The sequence below is a fragment of the Emydura macquarii genome, unplaced genomic scaffold (assembly GCF_026122565.2).
Source record: "Emydura macquarii macquarii isolate MOO-44397 ecotype Brisbane River unplaced genomic scaffold, CSIRO-AGI_Emac_v2 contig_1644, whole genome shotgun sequence".
In the NCBI taxonomy this organism is placed as follows: Eukaryota; Metazoa; Chordata; order Testudines; family Chelidae; genus Emydura; species Emydura macquarii.
In genome coordinates, this window is record NW_027131781.1 from 20,359,375 (window position 1) to 20,386,464 (window position 27,090).

At 42.4% G+C, this 27,090-nt stretch overlaps 1 protein-coding gene and 1 long non-coding RNA gene across 2 annotated transcripts in view; one reads left to right on the plus strand and one right to left on the minus strand.

The window, feature by feature from the left end:
* Positions 1 to 394: 394 nt before the first annotated feature.
* Positions 395 to 18,384, plus strand: LOC137158359 (uncharacterized). The gene is made up of 4 exons (XR_010921390.1): positions 395 to 491; positions 3,568 to 3,602; positions 16,786 to 16,939; positions 18,258 to 18,384. It is a non-coding gene; the product is annotated as an uncharacterized lncRNA (long non-coding RNA).
* Positions 18,385 to 22,583: 4,199 nt separating this feature from the next.
* LOC137158179 (tropomodulin-2) overlaps positions 22,584 to 27,090 on the minus strand; it is a 44,593-nt gene continuing 40,086 nt past the window's right edge. Inside the window, exon 10 of the mRNA XM_067555837.1 lies at positions 22,584 to 26,554. Coding sequence (XP_067411938.1) covers positions 26,520 to 26,554 — 35 coding nt within the window. The 3' untranslated portion in view covers positions 22,584 to 26,519. The remainder of the gene's footprint in view (positions 26,555 to 27,090) is intronic.

Here is a 27,090-nt window from a genome sequence, read left to right on the forward strand (position 1 = left end):
TTCTTCCCTCCCCTTCATCCACATGCATCACAGGCACTGGCTGTGGTTCTGATCCCATTTACACTAGTGTAAGTCAGGTAGCTCCAATGGAGTTACCGGGTGTAAAAGTGGCATGAGAACAAAATCAGGGTCATCATTTACAGGAAGCATTGAGTCACTTAGACTTCAGTTTGCTTCCCCGATGTATCATTCAAAATAAATGATCAAAAGCAAACAATTTTCTTAATGTATTCAAGCTGTGTATTTTTCTCCCACCTGCTAATCTACCCATGTCCCCAGAGCTCTTGAGCCTGCTAATTTTCCATCAGCTGCCTGCCCACCTGAAATGAAGCTAATGCACCCAGGAGACTTTGCTCTCATCAGTCACTGTGTGACATTTTCTAGGGTGTATAAGTGCTCTTATAGGTTAATCTCCAGTAGAAAATGAAAAAAGACTCGGCACCTGGAACCAGGAGGGGTTTCTTTTTAGAGGAAGATGCTTTTGCCACATGGTGAGAATAGTCATATGACTATTACAAGGGGGCTATTATTTTGGGTGGGAGGGCAGAGATAATTTTAAGGAAGCATTTGAGTGTGTATATGGGGTTATCTACTCCAGTGCTGTTTTAGCCTCATAAACTGTCTACAAGTGGGTGATGTTCTCCCTTTGATTCTAACGGGTCTGATTCTTCACTGCCTTGCACCTAGTGGAGCCATTTACCACTATGCAAAGTGGGTTTTAAATCTCTTTGATGTGGTATTGTTTTACCCATAATTTGCACAGGTGAAAATGTCTGTGCTAAGTGAAAGACAGCGGAGAATTAGGCTCCATTGTGTTTAATGATGTTACTGGAGATGGGAGAGTGGGGAAGGAGCATTGCCACGGTGTGTTGAGGGTTTCTGGGTGCTATTTCTCACTCTTTTAGGGTGCCTTGCCCTCTTCATTTCTTCATATTCTCCATTTAGTAACACTCTTTCCCCAGAGAAGAATCTCCCCAAACACTCTTTAAACACTTGTGCAGGGGGGGGAGGGCAGTTCAACATTCTAACTTGCAAACAAAATCTTAGCGGGTGAGAGTGGAATCAGTTGAGAAGTCCAAAGTCCCCCTCCCTCCTTTTGTCCCTTTGCACTTTGTCACACTGAAATACTGCCCCCCCCCAGTGGGTGCCTAGGTAGCAGCTGATTCATCCCACGGGCTTCCTCACTAGAATCTCTATTTCCTTTTCAAGGTGTACAATTTCTCTGCACGGCTAGTGCCCAGGACTCATTTTAAGGATCAGTGTTCTTACTGAGTGCAACTGGAAATCCTCTCTGAGTGTACTGAGGTTCATATGTCCCTGCTAAGCTGGAGCCATCTGTACCAACTAGCGTGTGTAGTAATTAACCTGCAGTTTCCACATAGTGTTCCAAGTCCATATGTGCCTTTATAACACAGCAGCTTTAACTTCCTAAACAGCAACAGTTTGGAATGGAGAGGTATTTAGTTTTTATTAAAGGTTCTGGAGTCAAGATTCCAGTTCTATTTTAACACCCACGTCAATAGTAAATCCAAGCTGCTGCTTTATTTGTTTTTTGGGCCAGTTTTCAGTTTTGATTTTGAAAATATTACTTTGAAGAGAATTATTTATATGTGCATGTTTCTCTGTGCAAAGCTATGTGTGTAGTATATGAAGATCTCTGGGAGCTTTTGGGATGAAATTTAAATGTCAAATGTTGTTGTTGATAAAATTAACTCCTCATTAATCTGGCTCAGCTGAAGGCAACAAATACTATACCACTGCCACAGAAATGGTTACTGCTATGCTTCCAGTTACTGGGAGTGCCTTAAATCAAAGCCCTGAGACTGAAGGTGGTGTATAGAAAACATGACCTTCATTGCTCATTTCTACACTACGTGATATTTACACAGCACTAACTAAACTCCTGAAGTTCTGTCCCATCTTAGAGTAAACAGGGGATAGATTCTCTGGGGCATAGTCTCTTTCTCAGCTGTTCCAAAGTCAGGAACATAGAAAGGAAATGACCAGAAAATTAGTTACAAGTGAGGTTGAAGTTTGAGGTTTGTCAGTCTGATTCTGTTGACTTTGTTTGACTTACTAGTATTAAAGTATGTAGTGTTGTAGCTTTGTCAGTCCCAGGATATTAGACACAAGGTGGGTGAGGTAATCTCTTTTATCAAAAGCTTGGTTCTCTCACCAACAGCAGTTAGACCAATAAAAGTTATTACTGCACCCACCTTGTCTCTCTAATATTAAAGTTCTAGTAACTACATCTGCTTATGTTTGATGTATGGGGAAACAATAATAGTAAATACTAATGCAGATATGTCTGCTGTAGACTGCATGTATTGTGTGGCGTTAGGCTACATCTAAGAATTGTTATTGTTTGTTGTGTGGCTTCCAAATATTAAGCAAAATCCCCTCCCTCAGCTTTTGCCAGTCATCTTTCAGAGGGAACAGTGTTTCTCCACTCTGTAGAGCTCAGCTCTGCTCTGCGCTGTGCTAGCTGCAGTCCAGTCCATAGCAACAACTTTGGAGCTTTCAAGAAGTGTTGATCTTGCTCATTTAAGTATTGCTGCAATTACCACCCTTACTGAAGGAGACAGTGAACAGATTCCTGGCAGCTTGTGTTTCATTCACCAGACTCTAAAAATGATAGCACCAACCTTGCCTTACAACATTAGCCACAGGCCAGGGCCACAAAGCTAAGAACCAGACCCAAACTTCTCAAATGTTTAGGGATGCTTGTATCCAGAGTTCTGGTTGAGCCCAGCTCTTTAGAATTTAGTGAATTATTTTAGCTAAAATAAGCCAATCATGCTGGTTTACCTGGAAAGTGAATGAGCTAAAGATGTCAAAATAGGAACCCAATTATCAAATCAAAATATTTAGAGAAACTCAATCACAATCATCATGATGAAGAAATGAAAAAGAAAAACTCTGCTTAACTGCATTAAGGTGGGGTTTATTAATGTTAAATAACTGGAACTTCATGAACTGCATCTGCTGACAAATGTTTCTCACAGCTAGATATTCTAAATAACACTGCAGGTAAGCCTTATAGTATGGTGATGCCAGAAATAAACCCAAGCAGTCAAGAGTACAGCAAACTTAATTTTTACTCTGAAGCAAAAAGCAGATCTGAACTGTAGAATATACAGTACCACAGAGAAGTAAACAACAGTGTGACATGGGAGAAATGACATCACCTGGAAGGCACAGACAGTCATTAGAAATCTGAGTCTACAGTGCCTGTGATGAAGACACACAGAACTCTCACCTGGGGCTTTTCAGAAAATATTATGGCCCTAGGGAAAGGAACAATAAAATATCAGTCTGTGGGTGGACAGAATTGTGGACACAGTAGCTTCAAACTACAGGAAAGGGGAACACTAGAGTATGAAATAAAACAGAAATGGGATGCTGCTTTTGATTGTACAAAGGAAAAAGTTAATAATTCAATGAAAGAAGTGGAGAGACCAGTTCTAATACTCATAACAGTTTATCATGGTATTGCTCTGGATTGTCATTCCATTTTAGGATTTTCTAGAGAGCTTACTGCATCTACGTTCTGTTTCATTGCTGTAGGGTGAAGAGATGGTGACGGCAAAAGATATTTGCTGGTAAGACTTGTGTCAAATTGCTGCTTACTGTTGGTGACAGGCAATTCCCTTGAATTTCAAACCCAACAACATGTTCATAGTGTTGTTTCTCCTGACATCTTGTGTCCCTAAAAGGATGATTTAGAAGGGAGCAAAATACAGCACATGAATAAGAGTCAGAATGCTGATTCTGAGAGTGACTGAAAGCAGGTCATCTGCCTTCTTTTCATCCCTTTCTTTGCTGAAACCCTCTACGCCTTTTTTTTTTTTTTTTTTTTTTTTTTTTTTTTTTTGGCCTTTAATTTCCACTGAGTCCAGCGTCTATTTGTGCGTGTGTGGTGTATCTGCAAATGATATTAACAAGACATGGCAGCTATTTTTTAAAATAGCCCCACTATTTCTGCTCTATTTTTTGGCACCAGGAGTTTGCTTTTTCCTGAGATGAACTCCACTGCTGGCAGGAAACCTGCCCAAATGGAAGAATTAGAGAACTACCACAATTAGCTAATTCACCTGACTGGAGTTGTCCAGTAGGAGTAGTTCATTATTGTGGTGTCTGATCAGATCACTCTCAACAGCTGAATAGATATTTTCATTTGCCTCCAAAGTAGCGAGGCCATCAGAAGAATTAATTGAGAGAATCCAAACCCACCTTATGCAAACTCCAGTGCTGGAGGCAGTCAAACAGATCCTCTATAACTTGCTTCATGTCTTAACTCCCTTTTAAGCAGTTCTTCCAGGCTGTTCTGAATTAGTTTTAGTCCCTTCCCTTAACATGAATAGGTTTGTGAGATTGAAAAGGTATTTTGTGTTTCTCAGAATTAATCTTCTGCTGTTGCCTGATTAATTGACTTTGTTTCCACTTACATGAAGTGAACCTACCATCACAGAACTCATTAGCATTTAGCGTCAAACTTGAGCTCATTGTATTTTTCTTTGCAAAATTGTACTGAAAAAGATGATGGCCATTATTATAAATGACCTTCCTTAACTGGGAATTCCAGAGCACTTCATCAAAAAAATGCATAACTGCCATTAATCCTAGCAGCACTCCAATTTATCGATGTTGAGAGACTCCCTCACTCATTTTTATTGTTTATATTTCAATAGCAGCCAATCAGGATTGGGGCTTTACTTTGGTAGGCACTTTACATAGGCGTCCCTGCCCCCTAAAAGGCATATAGATCATGGGGGAGAGTGTTACATCAGATGAGTAGTGATAAGAGTGATGGCAAGTATATGCATTGTTGCTGTAGCTGTGGTGGTCCCATGATATTAGGGAGACAAGGTGGGTGAGATTGTCTCTCTCACCAACAGAAGTTGGTCCAATAAAAGATACTATGTTTTGTGCTTCCACACAGCCCTTCTTCAGGTGTGGGAAACATACAGAGCTATGTACAGCTAAATACAAGGCAGAACAAATTGTTTAGCCTAAGTACATTTCCCACACCTGAAGAAGACCTCTGTGGAAGCTTGAAAACTTGTCTCTGTCACCAACAGAAGTTGGTCCAATAAAAGACATTGCCTCACCCACCTTGTCTCTCTAATAGCAGGTAAATGTCAGGTTAGCTCCGTGTCTTTAGACACAAAAGTCTTTATGGTTTTACAACACATTTCACAGAAGGGGACCCAAAGATTAAGGCCACTTGTCCAAAGCCATAGAAGGAGTCCATGTCAGAGCAGAGATTAGAACCAGTGTAGCTATTTGGAAGGCAAATTCTTCTTGAAGTTACACCTCTGCAACTCCACTGGCTTTAGGTGTAACAAAGAAGAATTTGAACCTCGCTGTCTTGCCTTCAAGCAACAAGTGGTGGGAGGGTCTGATTGTGCACTGCTTTGCCCCACAGGGAGTCACTGACTCCTATGCAAAGAGAAGGCAGAGAGTGTGTAAATGCTACCACAGCTGTAAGCATGGGGAGCATTCTGACGGTAGCATTTCACACCTATTTGGTCCTAATTTTGCATGGGAGTCAAGGACCACACAAGGTGTAGGACTGGAGAATCAGAATCAAGCTTGCTTTTCTGCAACACATGTTCCAATGGCCATAATTTTAGTGGGGAATCAGAAAAGACGTTTCCTTCCGACTTTCAGCCTGCTCTGAAGAGCAGGAAGGGGAAGAGATGAAGGCCCAAACTGCCTCCGCTTTCTGAGCAGTCTCCTCTTTTCCCTGCTCTCTGCCAATGCTCTGCTCAGCAGGCGGATCTAGAGGGCAGAGGAGAGCTTTCTTCTGCCAGGAGGCTGCATCCCCACAAGGCTGTGCTGTGTTTGTGGAGGTGTCCTGGATCTAAGGGAGCAGTGCTACACCCCCAATTTTGGAATGGTCTCTTGGAAGAACCCCTGCAATCTGTCAGACCCCAAGGGGTCTCACTCTTCCTTCAGGGTAGGCCTTGCCTCCTGAGACTGAACCTGGGGCCTCAGCACTCCTGCTTCACACCAAGAGCTCTGCCCAGCGAGTGCAGCTGAGATAGACCCCTGGTAGAGACTTGCCCACTCCTCAGGGATTAACACATCTCACTAAGTATTTGTGGTGACACTTGAGCAGCGTTTTCAAAACAGGCGGGTGTACTTAGTCAACTGGAACGCAGCATAGGATGGCCGTAGCTCAGCATAGAGAAAGGAAGGTTAAAGCACTGACCATTCTGGTCATTCCAGAGCAATCCACCAGCCAAGCTGGACTGAACTCCATTTTCAGACTTTCTGTGGCTATGTCTGCACTTAAAATGCTACAGCAGCACAGCTGCAGTGCTTCAGTGTAGACACTCACTACAGTGATTGAAGGGTTTTCCTGTCACTGTGGTTAATCCACCTCCCCATGAGGAGGTTTTTGATGGAAGGCACCATCTACACTAGGGGTTATGTCAGCATAGCTACATCTCTCAAGGGTGTGGATTTACCCCTGAGAGATGTAGCTGCACTGATATAAGTTTTCAGTGAAGACAAGACCTTAGCCTACTCTGAGAGCAAACTTAATCCTGTTTCCCCAGTGGGTAGCAATGTAAAATGTAGGGGGAACCTGAGGCACAAATAGGATTAATAAAAAATATTACAAAAAATTTCCACTTCCTCACGGGGGAAGAGAGAGAGGCCCCACTCGGAATCCAGGGGCAAAGGTACCTCTGCCAGGGGGTGAGTCCCCATCTTCAGTGGGGAGATAAAGAGCCCCTGGTGTTGGAGGAGAAGAGGTGTAAGGCACCTACCCATACCCATGGGGCTCAGGGAAAAACCTGATCAATTTAACTACCTGCCTGTACTCTCAGCTCTACAGGATATTTTCCCAGTGAAAGAGCCTTACACAACTCTAAACATCTATTTATTAGCCATACAGAGAAAATACATATGCCAAGCAAACCTGTTATGCTCACCACTCCCAATTCACAAACAAACTTCACCCAATGGGCAGTCAGGATCCATTCATCTGGGGTGCCAGTGATGCCTCTGCACGTCACGGTCAGGCAGAGGGGTAAGAGTTCTGGCAGCTGGATGCTGAACTGCAGTCCAGCGATGGTTCCCCAAAGAGCATTGTTTTTCATTTTCATTATCTAGGTAAAACTAGCCACCTCCTTTAACTTTACTAAACCTATCTCATTATTCAATACCCCTCGGTAACAGAATTTAATCAGTCACATGCTGGCACCTATATTTTCTCCCTGCTAAGTCTTTTTTTTTTTTTTCCCCCATTTTATTCCTTATGACCAAATTGTAACTTAGTTATGATCTTCTTTGTTTGTGCAGATGATTCACCATAAATTCGCTGGTCAGAGCCTATCTTAACTATCTTACCCTTTGCTGAGTCTTTCTGTATCCTCCCTAAACTTCCCAGTGCCTGGGAGTCTCTACTTCACAACCCTGGGTGTTGTAACTCTGGGTTAAGGGCATTTCTGAGGTGGGGGTGCTTTACCAGCAGTAGAGCATTTTTTCTTAATGTTTGTGATGAAATTCCCGAGTTTCACCCAAGGCTGGTTTAATATGGGCATGAGTTAAGTCCCAGACCTATAGGATGGCCCCTGGAACCTTTTAATTGCAGTGTGAAGAGTTCGCTGCAGGTTGATCCCTGCAGCATTTTCTTCTTTCAGAACCCCATCCCTGGAACTTTGATGTCTGTTCTGTATTAGGCATTGAAGGTTGTTAGATATGATAATATGGAAGCCAATAATTGAAGAATAAAATATACAGAACATAGCAATCTCATTAAATGATTAAAAAGGATCCTCTTCCCATCAGTCTATTACTGTTCTAACTGCCTCTATCGCACGTGTATTAATTTCTTCCATTACAAGTAAGGTTCTACCCAATCAATATATTTCTGCAAATGGCTCACGTACCGAATCAATAGTAATTTAAGAGTTTAACTCTGAATGCAGAGCTAATCAAGAAAGAAGGATGTTTTTTAAAAGCAGGGTTTTACATATAAATGATCTTTCCAGCTTTAAAGTAAATTTTGCTCCTGTGATCAGACCAAGCAAGTTCAGAGGAGACATACATTCAATAATCTAATTTAAAATCTCCAAGAACCTGCTTCCAAGATCATCATTATCACTGAAGGCTACAAGTGCCATGGGTATAAAATGGGTTGGTAAAGTTGTTTTGCCCTCATGAAACGGAGTGCACTTAGTAATGTCTATAGGTGTGTACGAAAATGACTCAAAAAGCTTGAGAGAGCCTGTGATGTAACGATTAGCCTCTAGACGCTGCCGTGATGAGTTCATTAAAAAGGAAGAGGAGGCTAGGTAGACGGTGTTCAGCAGTAGGCTCGAGACTCAGGCTCTGAATTTAAAACAACTGAAATAAGAAATTGTATATTATATTTTGAGTGACAAAAAGTATAAATTTTAAAATGGAGACTTATTCCATGCTCAACAAGCAAAGTAAAACTTATTGTAGGAAACTAATTTGTGGACTACAGACTAACCATATAAATTGCATAAAGCTCCTTCAAGAATGCATTGTACAAGAGGAAGTAACATTAATTGAAATGTTTAATCAATTTGTAAATTATAATGGCTTTTTTTTTTAATACGGTTGTAGAAACAAAAACAAATAACGGTAATTACTGGGACTGGTTTATGCAGTGACCGTTGCAATCCATTGCCATCACAGCTATTAGATTTGTTTCAGTATAAAGAAAAATACGTTTTCAGTACTGGACTTTTTGCAAAAACTTAACATCCTTCTATCCAGATATGGTAGCATCAGATTAAAGAACATGTTAATTTCCAGTTATTGGTTTTCTTTTAGCATCTCTGAAAAAAATTATTGTCATTTAAAGATAGGATTTTTTCCTAATATACAGCAAGGACATTGAAAAACAGATAATCAGTTTTTATTTGTAAACTTGCAACGTTTTTATCACCTCTCTTTTAAAAAAAAAAATGAATCTGATGCATTCTGGGATAACTAGAGCAAATCAGGGAAGTGCAAATGAATGGCATGAAATGAAATTTTAATGTTAAGCATTTTCTCCAAATATTGTTGGAACTTCCTCCATGTGTTTTTATAATAGCAGTGGTTTGATCTAGAAGGCTACTTGTCCTAATGACAAAGGTGTCAAACAGAGAAGGAGGATGGTCTTGTGTGTAAGGCATTGGACTCAGACTCAGGAGATTGGAGTGCATTTCCTAGCTCTCTCAGTCTTCCTGTCTGACCTTGGGCAGGTCACTTAATTTCTCTGTGCCTCAGTTCCCCATCTGTAAAATGGAAATAATAATACTGCCTTTCTCCACCCTTTGTCTGTCTTTTATATTACTATGTATTTATGTAATGCCCAGTATGGGGTCTCCTGATTTCAGCTGGGGCCCCTAGGCACTACTTATGTACAAATAATGTTCATAAACATGTATCCTTGCCTTTGTAGCTATGGGCTTTGAACTGAACCAACCAATTATCTGGACTACTGAGCGCCATCTGGGCTGCTCCAGTGCAGGGCTTGGGCTCATCTCCTAAACAGCTTTGTTACAAATCATAGCTACCTCTGCCCCTGAATAATTTTTCATTTATCAGCGCTGCAAATCTTGAGATAACAGTCCAAGCCTCTTCATGACTGCTCTGTTTTGACACACATTCCGGGAAATACTCATCATTACTCACCCTTGCTTGGGCTGTCTCACTGATTCCATTCTTGTAACAGTACATAACCATGTGTCTGCATTAATAACTCTTTCACCTGTTTGTATAAAGAGGGAAGCTTCCCATTTTGAATGTTAATCTTTGCAAGTGAGTAAAGCAAATACATTGTGTTTTTCTGCCACGACTTTGGGGTTTTAAAGGTTAAAGCCTATTGGGATTAAAGATTAGAAAAGCTATTGAACATAGTCTCCCAAGAAGTGATGAGACTACTATATATTTCTATTTAATGGACATCGTCGTGCCTTATTTGTATCTCTTAGTCACCTTTCTAATTGCATTTCTTGCACAAGTACTATAGTGGCAAATACATTAGTTTATTAATATGACTATCCTGTTTACAAGCCTCTGCACTTGAAATTTTATATTAATTTCTCCCACCTATTTCCAAAAAGCACAAGGATTCAAGCACAAGGATTCATTTTAAGCGGGCACTTATTATGTTAAGGTAATGATTACTGCCTTTGCAAGCAAGTACATCTGTTATTTCTCTGACACCTTAGTGGTGTAGTGTAGCAATTTCCTCCTATCTTCTGCATTTCATGTTTTATCACAAACATATCTTGTGACTCACCTGTGCTGCAAAATATGTTTTCATAAAATCCTTCCAGTGTTGATGTGAACTGAATGAAAAATAAAGGCTAGGTTCTGATCCCATTTACACCTATGCAAATCAAGAGTAATTCAAACCAGCAGCGTTACTCTTGATTTACACTGGTGTAACTGGGATCAGAATCTGTTCCTAAATCTTTAACTTTGGCAAAATGTTTTCTTCAGCTGCACTGGTAGTGAGTGTCCATTTCAGTCATCAATTGTGAATGCAGTAGAGTTGGCATGCGCAGCCCCTAGGATGGAGGAAGTCAGTCAGAGTATCTCCAGCCATCCCTTCTGGTAGCCTTAAGAAGTGGCACTGCTCAGCTCTGGAGAGAGACACTTGCAGCTTTTCTTGACCCAAGGGAAGGTCAAGGGAAAACAAAAAGGAGTGAGAAAGGTGATGGGGGGGATTCTGGATGGTATGCCTCTGAGATATCCTTCCATCCGTCCCCGATAGCTATGCTGTGCTCCAGGGTTTGTAATTACCATGACTGACAGAGGGCTCTCTCCTGCCAAGTGCTGTGTGCTCTTATTTTCATTGCTTCAATAGGAGCTGAAGGAGTGCCACACCTTGAGAGATCAGGCCCATGGTGACAAGTAGTCTTTGATTACGGGTACCTAGGCAAGAGGCTGTGATTGGGTCACAAGCCAGCTTCCTTGAGCCATAAGGCACTTATTGAGTCACCATGTTTCCTATAAATTAATGGCATCAGTAAGAAACTGGAAATGCAATGACCGGTAACAGATGTTATTTTCCCCTTTTCAATAGACCAGCAGCATTATGCTGTGGGAGGAGGGCATTAAATCTTGATTCAGAGCATAGCTTCTTTTGAAAACTAAATTTGATCGTCTCTGTATCTTCCAAGCAGCCTGGCTGTAAACTCGTTAATGCTGCCTAAGTGAATCATACCTCATTAAATACTGGAGCAGAGCTGGAGGTGAGCTGACCAGGTTGACCAAATGTCTTTATTAATGGTTAGAGGCCAGATTTTCAAAAGAACCCTGCACCCACAGCCAGACACAGATTTTCAAAAGAGCTCAGCTCCCATTTAGGCACCAAAATAAATAGCCAGATTTTCAGAAAAATGCAGTAGGCTGGGTTCTGAGCCCTTTTGAAAATCTGGCCCTATTACTTTTGGTACTTCAGTGGCAGCTGAGCTCTCTTGAAAATCTGGCCCCAGGGCTTGGAGCTGAGAATTGTAAAACCTGATGCTGGCAGGAAGTTGCTGAATCTGCCTTGCCACTAGGCTGTCTAGGGCTGTTTACTAGGACTCTTGTTTTAGAGACAAGGAGTGAACTACACCTGAAAGGTGGGTTGATGAGGAATAGCCGGTTGCTGCCTTATGAAACCCAGTTAGGTGCTGCTCAGAGTTAAACCAAGGAGCTTGCTAAAACCCAGAGCCCCTTAGGAAGCAAATGATTCTAGGGAGCAGCTAAAGGTTTGAACTGTATTTTGAGAGGGGTCTTTTCTTTTCAGTGTGTGTAAAAAGAATTTGTTCTGTCTTACAATGTGTGAACACTCAAACCTGGGAATAAAATCTTGGAAGGAAAATAACAGTGCAGCTGTTCCTGTTGAATCATGTTGGTCCACTGCTAGCTGAGTTAGCTGCTCGTCCATTTACAGCAAATCCTTCCTTTACCTGCGTATTTCAGGAGTGTAAAGGGGAAATGCGCTGTGCATGTGTCTGGATGAGGAAGAATGAGGCCATGACACTTTTAGCAGTGGTGTCTTTTTTAATACAATATTATGTTCGTATCCTTGATGCATGTTTAAAGCAATGGCTGGCTGAGTGCGTTAATTAAAGGAAAAGTTAAGATAGAAAGGATAGCTCCAAACTGGACCACTAAGCAATGCTGTTCATTGTCACTGGCAGATCTGCAGCACTGGTTTGGGAAGTGTGAGAGTGATTGGCAGTAGGAAATCTAAGCTGGGAAAGAAAAAAAAGTAGGGAGCTAGTGAAGATATTGGAGGGAAGGCAACTGGAGCATTCTATATGACTGAGGAACTTTTCTTATATGGAGTAACTGGGTGACAAACTGGTGTTGGTGAGATAGGAATAGACGGTGAGGGGGCGCTGTATTATATTATATTATACACACATCTTGTTCTTAACAACAGCTTAACTGGTTTTGTTCCAGCTTTCAAGAGAATAAGAAATAGCCTTCAGTCAGCAGCCAAGCCTGGAAAATTTTAGACCGAAAGGCGAAAGCTGCAATAGGGAGCATATATGGCCCTTTTGCAGTGAGCAGACTCTTAATTAGCAATGTTACTATTCCATTCAGCACCACAAGAGAATATGATGGAGCCAGATGATTGTAAAAAGTGGAGGTGGGGAGGAGCAAGGTTTTAGGCAGTGCTTCCAGAACTCAGTCAGGCATGTGAAATTCACGTCTGTCCATGCTCAGGAAGAGCAACCAAATAAATTGCTCTAGGCTTTAATTGTTTTATCAAAGTGTTTCATTGTCCTGTCACCCCAATTACTAGCTGTTTCACCTATCTCTAAGGGAGATCAGCACAGATTGACAATCTGTTTCCCTTGAGCTGCTAATTGCAGATCTTCATTTTTGAAAAGAGGGGCTCTCTAATTGCATACCTTCTCCCCTGGCTGCTGCTTCTCCCTTTCCTGGAACACCCTGTCACCATCTGCTCTTGCTTTCATCTTCAGACCTAAGAGGTGTTTCCATAGCACCTACCATATCCAGCATTTCCTTTGTTGTGAAGCATTTTCCAGCTAATTAATCTGACCATGAAGGACAGATTCCACAGGATTAGCTTTCCTCCTTCCCTGTTTGATTCACATTTTGCATTCCCTCTCTCAAACTGCCATTTGGATAGATTTCAGAATCTATTCAGTCAAATATATCTCTTTCCCACTGCTCCATCCATCCGAACACAATCTCAAGGGCTAGCACATGTGGAACACCTAGTTGTCATTAAACTGATAGCCCAGAAACACAAGAATGATGATCATCTCACAATAATGGGTCTCCCTGCAGTATATTTCCCTCTTCCTTAAAAAAAAAAAAAAAAAAAAAAAAAAAAGTCTCCTTTTTATGCAATAATTAACTAGGCTGCTGTGTGTTGCCAAACAAAACTGAGGGCTTCTTGGGAGAGTAAAGGGCATATTATATTGCATCTGAACACAAAATAGCAGCAAAGAGGCTGAGGTTTTTCCAGTTAAAAGTACAATTTGCAGACCAGTTATAACAGATGTGTGTTACGTACAATAATGGTGAATTGATGCTGGTTTTAATGGTGAATTGATGCTGTGTATCCTGCAGGTTAAGTGAACCCTGCTCTAAGCAGTGAATGCCTAGCTCCCATTGACCTGCCTAGAGGTTATGGGTGTGCACTCCCGCTTCCCCCCCAGTTTATAGTCTCTTTCTCGTCAGTAGTCAGTGTATCTGGAAATGATTTAAATTTCAAAAAGAACATAATGCCATTTTGTTTCACTTTATTCACAAAAGCCTCTGCGAATGTGCTGTAGTTACCTAAATGAAAATGTTACAATGAGGGGACATGCGAATAAAAGGCCTGATCCTGCAAGATCCTGAGCACTTTTGTCTCTCGCCAGTGCCAATGGACCCTCAGCATCTTCCAGGATCGTCCTGAATCTTTAGCCTAGTGACACTGCAAATGAGGGGTAAATATTAAGAGTCTGGGAAAATGGAGGGAGAGGAATCCCGCTGTTAATTAAAATCTCCGAAGTCTGAATAATACAAAGATACCAAGTTAAAAGCTCTGTTGTCATGACAACGTCGCCCCAGATACTCTTGGATGAGTCACGCTCCCTTTACTGCTCTGCTTATGTTCAAAGCTGCTTGCATATGTATGTGATGGGAGCTAATCTCCCAGATCTGTCGTGTACAGTGAGCACAGGCTTCACTGAACCAGAGAGAAAAAAGAGAAAATATGGCTGAGATCTGGATTAATTATACTTGAAACAAATGGAATGCCTGATAACTGAATTTAGTCTGATGGGGTAAGGTACCAGGCAATACAGTCTAGTGGTTAGAACAGGGGATGGGGATTCAGAGCACTGGCTTGTCATCACAGATGTCTATCAGTGACTTACTGTGTGAATTTGAGCAAATTATTAAACCTCTCTATGCCTCAGTTTCCCCATCTGTACTATGGAAAGGATATGGTACTCACCTTTGTGAAACACTTAGAAAGCTTTGGATGAAAAGTGTTACACAAAGTGCAAAGTATTAGTATTTATTAATGATCTAGGAATGCCCAGAAAACATGCAACCTGATGCTTGTATCAGTCAATCGCACACACAAAATGCAGAGTCCTCTTCTAGGGTATTTTACAAATAAAAATGTGTTGATCTTACAAGGGTACAGCCTTCCTAAGAGGCTGTGTCCTAGAGATTGATGGCCAGCTGGAGTTAGTGGTTTCCATCCTTTCCTCCAAACCAGTCCTTAATCACCAGAAAATGTACTTGATTGTTATTGCTTCATTAAATAGCTGGACTTGATACGGGAAAGGCAAGAGGGAATATTGCCAGCCTAGGATGCTCACTTTATTTGTTGCACCTGTTAGAAAATGGTATGATGAGTTTAAAACTGGGACCCCATTTTCAGTCCAACGTCTCCGCCACCCCATTAATTCATAATGATGTATTCTGTAATCCTGCCGTGCCTGCTGCTTTGTCTCGCAATGAGAACACAACGAGCAGCCCCCACCTACCAAACGCCACTCCCAGCTGCCTGAGCAATCATTTCTTGTGAACCCAGAGCACTTTAAGATGCTTGGTGCCAGACTGGACATCAATACCAGCAGTTGTTTCAAGGCTGTATTTCTTTTTGTCTCAGTCTTGCTGTTCACTAAGTGGGTGGAGCTGATTCCTTCCCAATTTCCCTTTACAATAAGGAGATATTAATTAATGTTACGTGACCGTGAAACAAAAAAGGGATTTCATGGGCATCCCCCATATTAAAACCCAAGGAGTTCGTCACCATTTATTCTGTGACAATGAATAGCAGAGAACAAGCAGTAATTTGCTGCTCACTTGGGTTTTGCTTTGCAGTTTATGAATGTGGTAAGATTCACATGCAGCCTAGTAACAGGAAATCCATACACACAGCTTTGCGCTAGCAGCAGGAAGAGTTATTTGAAACCCTGAAGAAGAGATGCAGTAGCATGGGCACTATTAGCCCCCATGGCTCTGGGACCTGATCCAACACTCTTTGCAATCAATTGAAAGGCTCCTACTGACTTCAGTGGTCATTAGATCAGCATCCTCTATGCAGGTGCCCAGCACTTCCTCTCAGCGTGGGAGGGGAACTCCTACTCCCCCAAAGTCTGCTGTGTGCTGAGGATGAGATTTTTATCATAAGGGTCCCATCCAGCAGTTAAACATGATTTAGACAAAAATCCCCTTTGGTTTCTGTGGGATATTTGCCCAGGTTAGGATGGCAGGATCAGCCCATCAAAAGGGTCAAAATGTCTTGCAAATTCATTAGTAGGCTGAGCCCTCGTTTACCAAATTCCAGCTAGGATGAATGTTTAAACTCAAGTTAAACATCCTGAAACCATGAACAGCTGATTGTTCAACAAAATCTAAGCGAGAAGGATACAAACAGCATCGCTATGGCCCAAATTGTCAGAACTGCAGACGCTTACAAATCCAGATATGTGCATGCACAGTTACAGTGAGGGAATGCGTAATGGTGATGATTATGTATGCAAAGCATCATTTAGATGGATCATCTGTCAGTTGATTTTGAATGGCAGCTAACTGGATATTTGCCTGTGCAGCTGCAGTGATTGTATGCACAAACACAGAAACAGCGACTGAGCAGTTTTGCAAATTATGGTCCTATAATTGCAAATTATGGGCCTGATCCTGTATTCATTCCTTGCACACCTGAAACTTTAAGGTCTCAATCCTGAAAAGTTGTAAGCACTCAAGTGGGAGTTTAACATTAAACTTTTGGATATTCCCCCCTGAAGTCAATGGGACTGGGTATGATGTTAACACTAAGCTTGTGCAGGATGGTGCCCCAACTGACTTCAAGGAAGTGCAGAATCAGATCCTCTAACTCCTGATAAAAGACGGTGTTTGCATTACATAGCTATTAAAACAACTGTCACGGATTTACTCATTTAATTAAGAAGTCAGAGTGAGAGGAGCAAAAGAATGAGACTCCCTCATTATTAGAGAGAACCTACTATGTTTCACGTGAACACGCCACTAAAAAGATAGTACATTGTGCAAACATCTGCTTGGAAAATGCACAATTGTGCTTCGTCTCTATTAATAACTCTCTAACTGCTTTTAAGACTAGGACTAGAACATACAGACGTCAATACTTGATGGCATTTGAATTAGAATTTATGATCATTTTTGGTTTTCATTAACCTGCACAGATTACATTGTAGAAATAACCTTTCAAAAGTTGTACCCTTCCAGTCTTTATGATGGCCACCTGGAATGGGGAGAGACACACAGGATAACCTCCCTTGCCTTTCTTTCTAGAGTTGTGGTGGACGTTGAATATTTCTTCTGACTTGCTTATGCATATGAGACTTTCACTCTCTTGTATGAGCCGCTGCATCAGTTCATCCCCATTTGTGCAGACTTGTGATGTGAACGTGACACACGGTGGCAAATTCAGAGTTGGGGTAACCAGGTAAAATTCCATTGACTTCAATGAAGTGCTGCTTAAGTATACCAGAATGCAATCTGGCCCAGGGTCTCCCCCAGCAGAGGTACAATGTCACTCAAAGTGCACTACAGAGCCAATGGGTCAAACGGAAAGCTTATTACAGTAGTTACCTCAATTACACTTCCTCATACACACTGCAGCTTTATCCAACAGACACACAGCAATCATTTCTGAGTATATTATTTTGAAGGTGATTATTTTTAGAAGATTTCCCCCTTACTTTCTAAAGATGGGGCTGTTCCTATTCCCAGGATCTATACACGGGACAGGATAAAGCTAAAGAAATGCTAAGAAACCTGCAAGCAAATGAGAAAATATACAGTAATGTCAAGTGCTAGTATGCCACCTAATGGACAAAAGTAGAAACCAAAAACTCTTTGTCAGGTGACAGTGATGAGAAAATTCCTCCAGGGTGGTTCCTGCAGACATGTTGTTCTTATCCCTCTGTTCTGCCCAGCATTGTGGTGATTTAATGATATGGTTGAAATGCCCATTAGACTGCCAATAAACCTTAATCAACGTGGGAAAGGAGCCCCCAGCGTGTGCAACTGCAGGATTAGGCATGTGGACCAGCAGGAAATACTAACAGTGGCCCACTGGACATATACCACTCAGTCATTGTCTAGCTCTGTAGCATTGTTATCCCATAGCTCCGAACGCTGTCTCAGATACACGTTCTGTACAGATGGGAACATGACGGCGTTAATGGCAGATCCCATCGTATCTTGTCGTTTTTACAGCATTCACTGGTACAGCTCGACTCTCACTCCAAAGGGAGTATTGGGGGGAGGGGTATGTAGTGACATCCAAGATGCAAGATCTAATTTGCACAATCTGAAATGTAGCTTTCAGATTCTACACCATTCAATATATCTGAAGGGCTTTCAATACCAACTGAAATCAGGAAAGACCAGAGAGGCAAATGATCTGTGCAATTGCTTTAGCCTAGCTGTCTTTATTTGTTCACCAAAGAGAGTCTCTCTAATGTCAGACTTGATAAAATCAGGCAGCTGGCTCTAAGAGGCAGCCAGCCCGTCATTAAGGGAGCCCCCCTCGTGTTGCTTTTGTTTGTGCTCATCTGCTTTACTAGAATGGACAAGCATAGCATGAATATTTAAAGCATTTCATTGTGGCTTGGATCCTTCCGAGCAAAATTCTGCTTTAAAAAAAGCCACTCAGGCAGGAATGAGATCGAGATGGAGGTGGGGGTGGGGGCGGAGGTTGTTTGCGGTTTTTTCTGCACAGCAAACCCCAAGCGCTAGCTAAGCCTCCTCTGTTTCAGCGGTAGTGGATGTTCATCTGCTTCTAAATGGATGTCAGGATGAAGAAAAAGCCTGTTACAACAGAGATTTACGGATTTCTATGCAGAAATACTGGCACCTAGTGGAATTTTGTTCATTAAAAGTACAAATATTACAATAATTATAGGAATTTCACATTTCCTCTTTCCTCCCTTCCCACCTCCCAATCAGCAGCAGTGCATGTTGACCATGAGCTACTTTTTAGACACCAGCCTCCTGGGGGGTTGGCTGCAACTTATCCCTGGGCCCTGGATATGGTACCCTGGATGCATACAGAGAAATTGAGACACACACAAATGAAGAAATTGACCAGAGCTACCTTAAATGTTGCAGAAGCCTTGGCAGAGTCACATCCCTGCCTCTGGAATGCTGGATTCAAGCTACACTGAACATTTTTCATGACAATACAAATTGACAAAATTTGGTTTTTTGATTGTACACAACAAGACGAGTGGGGAGCCCTTGCAGCTGTGCCCAGCAGCAGAGGGAGGTGAAGGTACACCAGTAAATTCAGCTTGCTACATTCATACTGCCATGAATTTCACACACATTGGAAGGATCCTGCACCCTTTGTAGGGGTAAAACTCCCACTTGATTTTACTTTGGCCTGTAATCACTGGTGCTCAGGCCCCATATTGGACAGATTTTAGAGTCGACAGGAATGAGGTCCAAGCAATCAAGACATATTCTCAGAGATAATGTGGAAATGGCTTCAGTCCCTTATCTTTCTGTAAGCGAAGAAGCTTCAGCTTTTTTTATATTACCTTTTAATTTTGAAAAGGCAGAGGAGCAGGTTGAGAAGTTGACTCCCAAAATGGAAGCTCAGATTGAAAACAAATGCCACTGGTCCCAGTCTTGTAGCCCATTCACAGCCAAAACTCCCACTGACTACAGAGAAGCCATGTGAAAAAAGGCTGCAGGACCAAGTCCCACCTTCCAAGTCCTTTGTGTTTGTGTGAAAGAGCCAAAGGCAGAAAGCAATAATTCTCTGACCTTCCTAACTTCTTCCACTCAAAGATCTCAAAGCACTGGACTCACTGATTCTCCTGCCAACTCCCTCTCCCTGGTGCTAGCTGCTGCATTAGCACTGTTTTCTGGCTTTAACAAGCACTCCCGTAGTTTCTTGTGAAGTTCATCATCAATTCTTCTGTCGAGTTCTCTGCAGAGAAACAAAGGAGGAAAGCCAGAAAGACACAGCAGCTGTGCTGTGAGATGACAGGAAGTCAAGGAAGATGATAGTGGCAATAAGGGCGGGAGAAAAGGCAGAAATTAGAAGACTAGTAAAGAATTTTCATGTCTGTATCCTCACAGCTTGTGTGGGCAAATAGGTGGGGGTAACATTAATCTATCAAGGGTAAACCTGGCCTGCAAGCAAAGCCACAGTAAAAGGGTAATGGCAACTGCGTGAGACGCTTGGAGGTGAAGGAGTGTCCACGTAAGCCCCTTACACACATCCAAAGGCATTCAGTGTTTCCCATATATCTGTCAGAGCACTGCCCTGAACGTGACCTGCCCTGTGGATTGAGAATCCCACGAGAGGACATCAGCCCTTGCACTGCCTCTGAGAGATGGCAGGTGATTCTGCCTCTCCAGGATGGCCTGTGTGAAGTCCACAAAGAATCCAAAGCCCGACTGGTTTAATTCAAAACAAGGGTTACTCAGGATCGAGAGAGATCGGATGACAAGACAATAAATGGCTAGTGATCTATCTAGGCTGACACTGCCGAAGCTTAGGCCAGGTGGGTCCATTTGAGTCTAGTTACGGTGACTAGGAAATAGCTCATGTTTCCAGAGAGCACTTCCCCTCTTCCTTCTGACCCATTCAGCCAGAACGGGGACAACTTCAATACCCCATTTTCCTCCTTCGCTCTGGGTTCCTAACATCCCCCCAGGGCTCCCACTGCGCTCATCCCTTTCATCTTCTCCCTAGTTAAGAACAGAAAAGCTTACGTTATTGCTGCCACTCCAAGCCCCTCTGATCACTGTGGCCACTGAGGCAGCACCAAGGAGACTAAGAATTGGGGGTGACTCATGTGACCCTGCTGTTTACATGCTTCGACAACAAGCCCTAGTGTGCAGGACAACCCCCCCCCCCCCCCCTTGGAGCTCACATGGGGATGGGAATACACCCTGTGCTGGCTCCTGGCTGCCTGCACTCCCTCGTTCCCCTCCCTCACACAACAGAAAAGCAGCATTTCTGCCTTGCATGTCTGCAAGAGCAGGGAGCAGGAGTTGGATTTGCCTTTACATTTTATACTGTGACACCGAAGCTGCATTGGCTGCCTGGCAGGTACCTAAGGGCTGCACTCAGTTTGCAATAAAGGGGCTGACCACAGCTACCCTCGGCCATATTTTACTAGTAAGTCTAGCCTGTAGTCTCACGATTGCAGGAGAAATAAAATCTACCAGGAGTTGAACTGAGTGAGGATCAGTGAAAGTTTAGTGATTGACGTCATGTGGAGGGAGTTGCTGAGCCTGTTGTGACAGGAACTCAAAAAGGCTTGCTATAGCTAGTGTGATTGGGAGGGGCAGGGGGTGGAGGATTGAGTTAGTCCAGAGACTGAGTAAAAGCTTTGGCTGGAAATTTGATTCCAAACAGTTGGAAAATGTTTTTGAGAATTGTTCTTCTATTGAGGAAATAGCTGTAGCGCAGTCATGCTCTGGTTCAGTCAGAGCTACTTTATTGCTGTTGGGCATTTCTGGAGTGGGCTCCTCAAATGTGGAACTGGCTCCCGCTTTCCTCTGCATGATCTCGGATCTGATAGCCTTCTGGGCATGCTGCGCTCCTTAATGGGCTTTGGGGTGGGCATCAGCTGGGAGGCTAGAGGGTTTTTCTGGCTATTTATGTAAGGGCACTCCTTGATATTGTATTGTATATTTTAAGGTACGGGGTAAGCCCCTACAGCCAGATTTACACAGTCAATTATTTGCCAGAAGCTGCAGATGGGTGTCTTGTGGGATTTACAGAAGCACCTGAGCAGATAAAGTGCCTAACTCCTATGGCTCTTAGAGCATTGAATGGACACCTGTAGAGGTTTGTACACATTGGAAGAAACCAATGGGGCAAATTCTGGCAGGGTGCTGCACAGATGACCACTGAAAGATCACACTCATAGCCAGATATATTCCACCCAAAGCCCATGGAGAGGCCATTTTGCAGGCCGTTCATAAAACGAGCTATGAAGGGATACTCCAAGGTGAGGTATGGCGTAAAATTTTTGATGCAAGCTCCTGATCTGGCAATAGCAACCGTGTGCTAACTACATACACACACCAGCAAAAACCCACACAAGGCTGCTACTGACCAGACTGTTACCACATGTAATTTCTCTGAATACAAAGGGCTAATTGCTGTACAAAAATATTTTACAGAAGAAAATGTCACAGGCGTCACTGTCCATTGAAAAGTAAGAGGCCCCATTGCTAATCTGATAAATTATAGATTGATTAATCTTGTAGGAGATAAGAGATCTGCTTCTTAGCTTTTAGAAAGCTCTATTTGACTGTTCTGTTGGATGAGTTTTCATCACTGACACATCTGCAGAGTCCAACGAAGTCAAGAATGAGAACAACTGAGATTTATTCTAAGATCCCAAAGCTAAGACTGTGAATTGGATTTTAGATCTTGCACAACACAAATGAAAAAAAAAATACATGTAGGGGTAAACTGAGTTCACAACAAAACCTTCTGAAAATCTTGCCGCCTTTTAGCTCAGATGAGATCTTGTACCAGCACTTCATTATGAACTGCACTTCTTTCTTTGAACCAATATTTACCACTGTCCTGCATAAACCTGCTGTTATAATTCACTGCGTAGTTACAAATTATTGGGATTATAAATGCAGAATAGTGAAGCTGAGGTTACAGAAAACATTAGGCTTGGTTAAACAAAAGAGCCCCACCTTTTTCTGCTCCCTCTGTTTTTTGTGATGTACTTAATCTGGGAGCCATGTCATTTTTAAAAAGGTCAGTATCACATATTTTGGCCTTGGAATAGCTCTGGGGTAACATTTTCATAAGTGACTAAGTAGCCTAAGACCCATTTTAAAAAGTGACATAAGCACCTTTTAAAGGTATTTAGGTGCCTAAGGATGCAGATTAGCCCCTCGCAGGATTTTCATATCCATCCACATGTCTAATTCCCTCTGAAGTTCTGTTACTTGGGAGACAGAAAGTGAAACTTGAATGATTCTCAAGAGTAGGTGAAAGCCATGAGTGCGAGGGTGGGGAAAGTTGCTTACTCCAACGTCCGTGACAAAGCATTGACAGTCTCTTAGCACAGCTGCAAGTAAACACACAAAGCCAATGTCCTTATGAAGGTTTATTTATAAAAGCCAAGATGTTTGGGAGTCACTGCTACATATTCTGATGATTCCTCTTCCCTTGTGTAAAATGCACCGCACTGTGCACATGCAATCATTTGTATTTCAGATCAAACATTTTCTTCTAGTGTTTAACACGTACACTTGACGTTCCTTAGTGCACTCTACAACACGCATAAATGTTAGGATATGCACAATGTTGAGCTTTTCCATGGCAAATGTTATAAAAAATACAAACAAATCCCAGACTATCCACAGGAGAAGCAATGTGCAAATGAGCCTAGCTACTCTGTTGTTTGTTTTGTTTAAAAGGGGGCCTTCATTTATACCCTGGGATCAGAGCTACCTGACTGGGAATCTAATATCTGCTTGGAATTGTACTTTAAAATGATCTAGTCAAACACTAAGCCCCTTCAGACTGGCCAACTGCTTCTGTATTGAGGTTAATATTTAGACCTGCTTTGTCCAGGGACCACTGATGAGTGCACCATGCTGCTATAACTATAGTGAATACACCTTTATATTGTCATACGTTGTTTGTCACTATGTTCACTATAAAATGCTTAAGGCTAAATCATGACCTCCTTGTGGATGCACAAGAAGGGGAGGTCCCCTCGTGATGTCTGTGCAGTCCCTTGTTGCAACTGCAGTCCCTGCGCTCTCCTGAGGTGAAGGACTGTTCCCTGCAAGTGCTCTTTGGAGTGCAAACCCTCCAAAAGAGACAAGGAGGGGCAGAAGGGAGGCTCAGCTATGACCCTAGCAGAGCTGGCTGGCCAGAGAAGGGATGTCATGCACTGGGTGCTCCCCTTGTGTATTCTGGAAAGCTCCGGTAAACACAATGCCTCCCAGATCTCTTTCCTGTCCCACACAGGGTTATTTCCCTCCCCCCATGCATGTTATTTGTCCCCCCACGAAGTTATTTGTCCCCAACATGGCCTGGGCCTTACGACACCCTCTGGCTCTTACTAGGTGAAACTCTCAATTGCCTGAAGAGTTTTACCCTTAGAAAACAGATATCTGTGCCTGGTGCCTGCAGCCACGGACGATGGAGGCCAGACTACCAGCACTCCCAAAGCCTGTTTCCTTGCTTAGCCCACCAAGTGGAATGTCACAAACTGTTGCTGACTCGAATCTAGCCACCGCACAATGGCTCTGCTCAAATAGACACAGGCTGATGTGCTGCCATACATCACAAAAGCAGCTCTACCAACCCACCCTTACAGAACTGCGGCATGCAAATACAGTGTCATTTACACTTTGAATGGAGGTTAAGACTATACATGCATCACGTTGGTTTGTCTTGAACACACAAGACCCCATTAAAAAACGTAACTGATAAAAAATCATTAAAATGTAAAAAAAACCCAGCCAGATGCACTTGGGATCTTCCCCCTCCCCCACCAAAAAAACCAACAACAAACAAACCAAAAAGCCTGAAGAAGGGAATAGATAGGAGGAGACAGAACAGATTTCTTTTCAGGCTGAAGATTATCCACATCAGAAATCTTTGGTTTTGGGGACAAAGATACTTGAATCAAATTTCTTCTCCCATATGGAGCCTGATATTGCAAACCCATAATCAAGTGAGAGTAGTTGTAATGCAGGCAAGTAGCCCCATTGGTTTTAAGGATGGCTCACGTAAGGCTATGCATGATCAGGACCATGTGAAGGAATTCTGTCTCCTTTTTTTACATAGACTATTTGGGTCTATGTCCATTCTGACAGCAAATCCTGCATTGCGGCGGGGGAAAACCCACTGGTAATTCCACGAGGTCCCCTCATAGAATTTGTTTCCCATTCTTCCCTTGAGGAGGAGGAGGAGTTTCTAACCTTGTGCTGGGGAAGGGAGAGGGCCTTGAAAGCTCCTCAGAACCCTAGACTCCTCAGGGTAACCCTGCAGATACCACTTTTATTGGCCCTGATTTAGCAAAGCACTTTACGCTTATCAGGAAATCAATAGGATTTAAGCATGTGCTTAAGTGCCTTATACAATCAAGGGCCATAGTGCAGAGATCCAGCTCTCCCCCACTGCACCCCTCAGAAGCGGTGCTGCCATTGATCCCTGCCATGTTACAAAAGGCGTACATGGCAGAGAGGGTGAATTTATGCTGCCTGAAGCAGCACTGACTCGCAGGCAGATTTCTGTTCAGGAAGCTGCCAGGTTCAGAGGGGAATATGCCACACACACTGACTGCTCCCCTGGCTCCCTCACCTCCTGATTTACAGACCCAAGGCCAATGTCTTTTGTGGGCTCAGAGGTGCCAGAGCATGCCAGAACACCACTCATTCCCTTTCCATAGTCCCCTGACCAGCACCCTTTTGCCAGCACAAGTGATGGGGAGCATGTAGGCCAGGAAGAAAGGCTAATGTTTCAAGGGTATCACAGGTTGTTGGCCCCAGTTAAACACCTTTAGCTTTCTGAAAGGATTAGTATAGCTAAACCAGCTAACAGTATCCTTCCTTACATTTAAATATGATCAAAGCGAACCCCTGGCTCTTTAACAGACTCAAATGTTGGCAATGACAAAACATATATATGGCTAGAACATAATGTCTGATACTATAAAACTATACACAGTACAATGAAATTATATTGCAAACTAAACACTCCACACAATCTTTTGACAACACCCCACGGATTTGTTCCAGTGCTGTTGCATGTTGGGTTTAATTACTGCTGCACAAGTATCTTCCATGTGTTCAGCACAATGTACAAAATTCTGGGCTAACACCCTGCTTCAGCAAAGCATTCAAACACGTGCTTAAGTCTACCCACAGGCACCAAAGTGCTTACGCACTATTACTAAAGTCCCACTGGAATCAGGCACGTGCTTAAGCACTTTGCTTAACAGGGAATGAGTGCTGAATCAGATGCTAACAATGTAAACTAGGTGATTGATACATTACTCTTCTTCTGATTTTTATCCACCTCTGGGTACAGCTGCTGCTGCCCTGGATTAAATATTTTACTAATTCTTTCTCTAACAGGTCCTGAGAACAATTCTTTAATTTATATTAATAAATGCACATAAGTACCAGAAATTTAAAAAAGTCAACAGTGGTTCAAAGCAAAACGAACATTGCTCAGTATACTGGCTTCCATTAATGAGATTTATAGCTGCAAACCTTGCCTTCTGTTTAAGAAAAAAAAAAATCCTCAATGAATAGAAAAATAGCTACGTGTCATCATTAAGGTATTCTAGGTTTGGCAACACTTATATTTTTACTTTACATCATGGAATAAGAATACAAATGTCAGTGTAATATTGATGACGTGATCGGCCTAACTTAAACAGATGTAAACAATAGACTTTGATCATACTCACAGATGGAATCTACCTTACACAAGGTAGAATCCTGCTGATTCAGCGGGGATCTGTACATGTGCGGAGTTCCAACTGCATGGATCCGAATGCAGGACTGGGGACGAAGGACATTGATCCTGCAAACCGGTATTGGCATAAGTAGTCCCTACTCACCTGAGTAGCCCATTGACTTCAGTGGAACTACTCACATGAGTGAGGATTATTCCCATCCTTAAAGCATTGCAGGACAGGGTCAGAAAGCCCCATTTTATATAGAGAATCCTTTATCAATGTAAAATGATCATTTTTAGCAGATTAAACAAAAAAGGACTAAAAAGATTCAATATGATTACAGCTGATGCTCAGTAAGACATATTTTACCTCTAGGTTGTAGATATCAGCTTAATATATTCCAATAAAACAATTATATTTTCATAAAAATAAAACTAAATATGAAAGTTAAAAACAATTTTAACAATGAGAGGGGATGGTAACGGAAATGAGCAACCTTTATTACAATGATTTTCCAGTGTCTTCCCTTTTGACCAGTGGATGATCTGAGACTGCTACTGTGTTGGGTGCCTTCAGTACCTCTTCACATCCTCCATGGCATGGCTACTGCCGGTCTCCTTCCACTCGCTTTTTACGAACTATGCCAGTAAAATAAAAAATCATACCTCAGCATTAACTTACTAAGCACCCGAGCACACTTCTAAACGTGACACTATTTGGGACTAGCAAACTGGGTTGTTTGTACTTCCCTTCTTAAGCACCCAGTCAAGGGAAGTGCCTAGCACCCTCAACTCTCACTGAAATCTATGGGAGGGAAGGCCCGTCAGTATCTTCTAGGAGGTGCAGGACTGTGTCCAGAGATTTCACAGATTCATAGAGTTTAAGGCTAAAAGGGACCTACGTCATCTGGTCTGAGTGACCAGATACCATAGGCCACAGAATTTCACCCAGTTAGCCCTGTATTGAGCTCAGAATCTTGTGTTTGGCTAACGCATATTTTCCAGAAAGGCATCCAGTCTTGATATGAAAACTTTACGCGATGGAGAACCCACCATTCCCCTTGATATTTTGTTCCAATGGATTCAATTTAGGTTATCAGTATGGCTTGTATAATGTGTTTTTTTAAAAAAGCCGTATTGCTCCAGCTAACTAAATTAATAGATACAGGTACTGT